Source organism: Penaeus chinensis, chromosome 23 (genome assembly GCF_019202785.1).
Source record: "Penaeus chinensis breed Huanghai No. 1 chromosome 23, ASM1920278v2, whole genome shotgun sequence".
Taxonomy (NCBI): domain Eukaryota; kingdom Metazoa; phylum Arthropoda; class Malacostraca; order Decapoda; family Penaeidae; genus Penaeus; species Penaeus chinensis.
Genome location: NC_061841.1, coordinates 17,183,382 through 17,190,881, shown reverse-complemented (window position 1 = coordinate 17,190,881; position 7,500 = coordinate 17,183,382). Strand labels below are relative to the sequence as shown.

Here is a 7,500-nt window from a genome sequence, read left to right as displayed (position 1 = left end):
ATGCAGGCTGCTTTTATTTTACGTGCTGCTTAAGTTTTGTAACTCCTCTGATACATAGATAACTCACCTGCAACTGTCTTTGATAACAGTAAAATTACCTCTCAGTATCTTATGATTGCCTGCAACTGCCATTGTTTACATACAAATGCTATTGTGATGTCATCATGTTGTGCTCGCCAGGCTGCAAAGCAGGGCAAGATGGATGAGATGGACAACTTGTCCAGAATGTTAAACTAGGGGTTCCATTCTCTCGAACTTGATGGACAAGGAGTTCCGAATGTGGCATAACTGTTTCATTTTATGTTATTTAAATAATATATTGAATTGAATTGCCATAAGTATGTGTTTATAAGCTGCCCTGTTTTCAGAGATGTTCCTTGTAACAAAGTGTGTTTATATTTATATATAGGAATATGTATATAATTATGAATATAGATATAAATATAAATATAAATATAATTATAGATACTAATATATATATATACTTATGTATGTATGTATGCATGTATGTATATATGTATATATATATTTGTGTATGTATATATATATATATGTGTGTGTATATATATTTATATATAAATATATATATATAAATATATATATATATTTATATATATGTGTATATGTATATATATACACATAGACATGTATATGTTTATATATGTATATGTATATATACACATACATATACTTATATATATGTATGTATATGTATATGTATGTATATATATGTATGTCTGGATATGTATATATATGTGTATACATGTATATATGTATATGTATATGTCTATGTCTCTGCATATGCATATGTATATATGTATATATATGTATATGTATTTGTGTATATATATGTACACACACACACACACACACACACACACACACACACACACACACACACACACACACACACACACACACACACACACACACACACACATATTATATAAGTATATATATACATATATACATATATACATATATACATATATATACATATATATACACACATATATATATACACACATATATATATACACACATATATATATACACATATATATACATATATATATATATATATATAGTATATATATATGTATATATATATTTATATATATATATATATATATATGTATACATACACACATACACATACATACATACATCAAAGACAGAATGATTTGAGAACATCTTACTCACAGAAGGTTAATCTCTTGACTTTGTTATGGGATATGCTGTATGTGAAAATTTTCATTTTTTAAAATATAAAATCAATTTTTGTTTGTTTAATCTACTGTTGTTGTAAATGAATAAATAAAATCACTTAATAATAAGCAGCTTATAGACATGTTCATATGGATCCATTGGTTACTGTAAGTTTTATAGTTGCATAAACCTATTATTTCACATTATTTTTCTTCCTTGCATGAGTAGATTCAACTAACATAGAAGTATCTGAACTATCAAAGAATAAATATAGCCAATCAAAATATAAAAAGTGAACTTGAACTACCATTAAAAAAAAATGATGAATGAATATTACATGTTAGCAATCTTAGAACCATTTTATTATGAAGATTTGTTTTGATTGGGTATGTATATCTATATATCAAATGATAAATTTCTTTTGTGTTTCCTTTATTAAAGTTTGAAGATTTATTTTGATTTGATGGTAATGTATCTTGAACATTTAAGAATGTGTTTCAATACCTTATTGTAGACATTTCATTAATGGTTAAAGATTATTACAACAGCAGCTGAAATCATGGTAATGTTATAGAACTATAAATTTTACATTTGGAAATGTAAAATGGATTTTTCTTTAATCATCTTGATAAGGTTATATTTCATTAGTTTGAGGAGTTTTCTAAATCAGTATTTCATAAAAGTTATATATGAGGAGAAAAGCTGGTATAAGATGTGCAAAAAGTTTATGTTTAGATTACAAATTACTGTCACTCACTTTTCATGTAACTAACTGATTAATAATTTTTTCTTCAAATTCATGTTTTTTCTTCATGAGTTAGAGATATAGTAAAATATTCAGCTCCATGAGTTAACGTATAATTTGGTTAACCCTTGCATGCTTTTGCTTTGACTGTGCTTGGCTTTAAACATTGATATTGTCTTATTTTGAATGTAGGGCATCTAAATCTTTCTAATAAATTTTTTATGCAGATTCAAGATCAGATTTACTTTGTTTACTTTTTATTCTTGATTTGGTCAACTAGATTTTCTGTTCATGTGTTACGATTATCTACAAAACCACAATAAAGAAAAAAAAATACGTGTAGAGCAATATTATGTTAAATTGAAAATGGGTAATTGATTACCTTTGTGTTGTCAAATGATATTGCTTGCACCTGTAGCTTGCATGCCAGAAGAGTTTGCCTGCCTTGATGATGGCACCTGCATCCCAAAGAGCCTGGTGTGTGATGGGAGACCTTACTGTCGTGATGGGTCAGATGAAAATAACTGTTCTCCGCCCTGTGAGTCGTTATTTTTTTGTCAAAGTATTGTGAGCTCAAGCAGTTTCACATTTGTGGCTTAAAGCTTTTGTGTGAAAGAGTTTAAGAGATTTTTTGAAATGTCTATGACAGGTTTGTCTTTAGCATTGACTAGAATGCTATATATTTTGAAAAAAAAAGAGTATAATGGTGAGTAACATTATTATGAGAGATATAGTTTATCATTTGCCATTTAACTGCTTTATCATTTTTTCTCAAGACGCTTTTTGTCAAAGTTAAATTTTTTACACATTCAGACTACAACAGGAAATGATGTAACAAATCTTATTGAATTTCCCCTTTGCCTGAAATTGCTAGTTTTCAAATTGATGATAAACCCAAAAGGAAAAGGAGTCTAACAAGTTCCATTGGATTTTTGGTAAAGTAAGGACAACCTGTTTTGAAATCAGAAATTGTTAGAGTGTTCCTGTTGGCATCAGTGGGGTGCATTTACTCTGATGCTGCAAACATTTTGTTTTGAGATGATGACTATCTTTAATAATCTATAATTCAACATGAGGAAGCAGTTAAATGGTTAATAAGGTATGAAACTGGAGAATGATGCTCAGCATTTAACATCTACATCAAAGTCCAGATTTATAAATTTTAACTGTAAATTTATGTTAGTGTCACTAAACATTTATTATTCTCTCTCTCTCTCTCTCTATCTCTCTCTCTCTCTCTCTCTCTCTCTCTCTCTCTCTCTCTCTCTCTCTCTCTCTCTCTCTCTCTCTCTAACTCTCTCTCTCTCTCTCTCTCTCTCTCTCTCTCTCTCTCTCTCTCTCTCTCTCTCTTTCTCTTTCTCTTTCTCTTTCTCTTTCTCTCTCTCTCTCTCTCTCTCTCTCTCTCTCTCTCTCTCTCTCTCTCTCTCTCTCTCTCTCTCTCTCTCTCTCTCTCTCTCTCTCTTTCTCTCTCTCTCTCACTTTCTTTCTTTCTCTTTCTCACTCTTTCTGCTCTTTCTCTTTGATATACAATTAATGAAGTTGTCCAACATCATCAACTTTTGTGTATGTATGTATGCATTGTATGAGTTAAGTTAAGATTTCCAGTGTATATTTGTTTCATATACCAGATAAATTGTCTCTGTAGTGAACAGCATGAGGCTAATACAAAACCATATCTCAGCACAATGCCCAGAAGGAGAGTTCCAATGTGCTGATGGAATATGCATTCCAAGCTACCTTGTATGTGATGGTCATAGCTACTGTAGAGACGGTTCCGACGAATGGGGCTGCTCGTGTGAGTTATATATACATTATGTAATTTCAGTAGGCAGCGGGGCAAGAAGCTTTGTAGTGGTGCATTGCTTTCCATTTTAAAATATATCTAAATGAATATAAACTATGTTTGTTTTTTTAGGGTTAAGTTATATTTTGGGTGAGTGTGTATGTTTGTGCTTTGTATGTGTAAGGCTTCATATGTGGATTTCCCTTGTTTTCTCTGTTTTTATCCTTGGGATGTATAATTAAAAGAAATATCTCATACAGAGCCATGTTAAATACTGCAGAATAATTGGTTTTGTTGGTAAAATCATTGTACAGTGGAATAAAGTTCTTTGGAAATAGAATTGCTATGTGAGGTAGGTCTATATATCTATATGATTACATTTCATATCCTGTGATTAAGGATATAGATTTTACCGTCCCCAGCTTTTCTGAAAAGAAGAGATATCGAAAGATCATATATAGTTGAATTATCGAATTCATAAAGGGAACCATGTAATTTTTCTTTTTTCTTTCTCTTTTTCTTTTCTTCTTCTTTTTTTTTTTTTTTTTTTTTATTTGACTTAGATACAGTTTGCTCTACCACTGCATAATGTTGTTTAACTGAAAGAGCCTAAATCACCATAACTATATTGTTAAGTGAAAGAAGTTTGAAGAAAAAGGATTCTCCGAATATGCTTTTGATTTTTTTTTGAATGGCTCATTTAAAATATGAATGCCTTCTCTGATGATGTAAACAGAGGAGAAAGCAATAAAAGAGAAACAAAATAGTTTAAAACAGTGGAAGATGGAAGACCAATATATAAATCCATATATATATATATATATATTTATAAATATAGAGAGAGAGATAGATATATATATAGATAGATAGATAGATAGATAGATAGATAGATAGATAGATAGATACATACATACATATAGATATATATAAATATATGAATATCTATCTATCTATTTCTATATCTGTCTATCTATCAATCTGTCTATCTATCTATCTATCTATCAATCTATCTATATATCTATATGCATTATATATTTATAATATATATATGATATATTCAAATATAATATGATATTAATATTATATATATATATATATATATATATAAATGTTTTGATTTTTCATTTCTTCCTTAAAGCTGTAGTCCTGTTTTTGTTGATGTGGTTTCTGCTGTTCTGTATTTTCTCTTAATGTGACTGTGGCCTTTTATGTCAGAGTTAAAAGTGTTAATACTCATGTCTCTGTTTTGTGCGTTATTTTTACAACAAATATGGTATCTTTTATATTTTATGTGAGGTTTCCAAAAATGTAACATGCAGGGCCAAGCCATTTATAACAGTGAAATAAGGTGTGATGGGAATTCTCTGCAGTTACTGATGCTGGGTGTAACATATTGACATCTATTTTCCTAAATCTATTTGGTGAATGTTTACGCATAACCTTCATGATTGTGGGATTTTGCTATTGAAGTAGATAGAGTAGTTAGATAATGTATATAAGCCATTTTAATGTATTCCCCTTATCTTGTGTATGTGTCCTTCTGTGTTGTATATTTAACCCATATAATTATCATATGAAATGTGCACACTGAATTCTTTATTAACAATTTTCCAGTCAACTTTACTGATAAAAGGATTCTACTCTGATCAATTGCATAATGAATCTGTTTAAGAAATTTTGAAGATTCCTTATCATAGTAGATTAAGAGAACTTAACAATGTATAGTTTTGATTAATCAAATTACATTCACTTTTGCCACTTTTTACAGTGCTTTATATTGAAAATATTTTCTACGCAGAATTACCTCAATTTTCTTTGCCACAATAGTTCTGTTTTAATTTCTTATTGAGATTACTGGTTTATTTATATTTTATTGGAAACTTTTAGATAGAGATAAATTAATTTTCCTTTTCATATGATTTTTGTCTTACTAACTTGAAGGAACACAAATTTTAATAGTCCTTGTCCTTTAACATAATAACCATTTAATGATAGTTTGTATCTCTTTTTCAAATTTCTTATTATATACCAATACTAAAACTTTCTGTATGCATAATATCTAGTCCGACTGTTCTTATTTTTCCCGTCTTACTAACAAAATAACAACTCCTGTCTCTCTTACTACCCCCTTAGCTTGCAATTCTGTAACGGAATGGCAGTGTGATGATGCTGAGTGTATTGACCGCAGACTACGTTGTGATGGCAAACTGGACTGTCCTTATGACAATTCTGACGAACGTGATTGCCGTAAGTGAATTTCACATCTTTCATGCCTTCATTCTTTTCTGCTTTTAAATGTCAGACATCTCAATGAGTAAGGTTAGTATTAGGCTCTATAATGTACTTTTTGTTGCTTTTAATAGAAAGGAAAATATACACTTTAAGACACATTAACAGGAAAAGCTTCACATTTGGTGCAGAAACATTGTCACACCTAGCAACTCTTGTGTGTGCTTTCTTGGTTTTTACTTTGGCTGTTGTGAGTGAAATGTGAGTTTTGATATGAATGATATACATAAACATAAAACTCTCTTTAAAAAGATATGCCCTACACTGTAGGCATATTGCTTGATTAAAAGCTCAAGATAATCGTGAATGAAATAGTAGTTAACAGTAGGAAAGTAGCTTTTAAATTCTTGCTTGCACGCTCATTGTTGCACGTCTGCTGCTTGTCTTGCTCAGCTCCCTGCCCCGAAAATGGCTTCATGTGCGATGGTGGCCTTTGCATCTCCAGTCTGCAATATTGTGATGGTTATTCAGACTGCTTGGATGGCTCTGATGAGCCCTTTGCTTGTGGTATGTCCAAAAGGATTTATTTCATCATGTACTGTTAGTTTTTTATAACATACTGTTTTTATTTTTAAATGGAAAACAATGATTCAGGTTAATACCATGGTCTCCCTGACTGATAGCTGGGGCCAGGTTTTACGTGATCCTTTCATATTATAAGATGTTTCATTTTCTTATTCAGTTCTGTGTTTTGATTCCTCTTTGTGTTCTATTTACCTAATTTTTTGTGTGCAACTATCGCCTATACCCCATATTTACAGTGAAATGCATATGGACTGTTATGTGTAAGCTGAAATGGGTCTCTAATCACTGGATTTTGATGAGATAGAGTTATTATATATATGCGTTTTTCCTCTTATCATTTTCTGCGCCATGCTCTGTATTTTCATATTTGTTTTTGGTGTTGCATTGTCAGGTATTTTAACAAAAATACCAACAAAAATTTGATATGCCTGACTTCCGCTAGCAAATGAAGGACGAAACTGCACCAGTGAGGAGTTTACGTGTCGGGATGGAACATGCATCAACATAACATCCCGTTGCAATGGTCAGATTGAGTGCCCAGATAACTCAGATGAACTTGAATGCTGTAAGTTTCACTTCTCCCCATTCAAAATTAATGTTTTTGGAAAATGTAGCGCACCTCTAGTGCCATCCGTCCATTGTGAATCTTCTTTCTCCGACTTCACTCCGGCCCTCTTCAGCATGACTCAGCGTTTTCGGGTATATCGTCCATGTCCGTCTCATCGTTAATGTTTATTTATATTTTTTCACATTTCTGTATAACAAATTTTGAACCAGAGTGTAGTGCTGTTGTCTAATACTCTTTTATTTTGTTTTTTCCCCTTTTAGGTTTTAATTGTTTGAAATGATTATATATCTTTTTTTCTGAAGTGCTCTGACTATGAAACCTATGTCCCTGGTGGATTTAAGGTAGAATATTTTTATTTATATATTCATGGTTTTAAGAACT

General features: G+C 30.8%; 1 protein-coding gene across 33 annotated transcripts in view; it reads left to right on the top strand.

Moving 5' to 3' along the window:
* LOC125037396 (basement membrane-specific heparan sulfate proteoglycan core protein-like) overlaps window positions 1-7,500 on the top strand; it is a 362,744-nt gene that overhangs the window by 225,591 nt on the left and 129,653 nt on the right. For 10 of the 33 annotated variants that reach the window (XM_047630526.1, XM_047630524.1, XM_047630525.1 and 7 more), the window contains 3 exons: window positions 2,373-2,492; window positions 3,636-3,749; window positions 6,994-7,116. The exons of 10 other annotated variants lie outside the window; for them this stretch is intronic. In XM_047630526.1, coding sequence (XP_047486482.1) covers window positions 2,373-2,492; window positions 3,636-3,749; window positions 6,994-7,116 — 357 coding nt within the window. Of the gene's footprint in view, window positions 1-2,372; window positions 2,493-3,635; window positions 3,750-5,870; window positions 5,985-6,993; window positions 7,117-7,500 lie in introns of all 33 variants that reach the window. 13 more of the 33 variants (XM_047630533.1, XM_047630531.1, XM_047630522.1 and 10 more) reach the window with 5 other exon arrangements.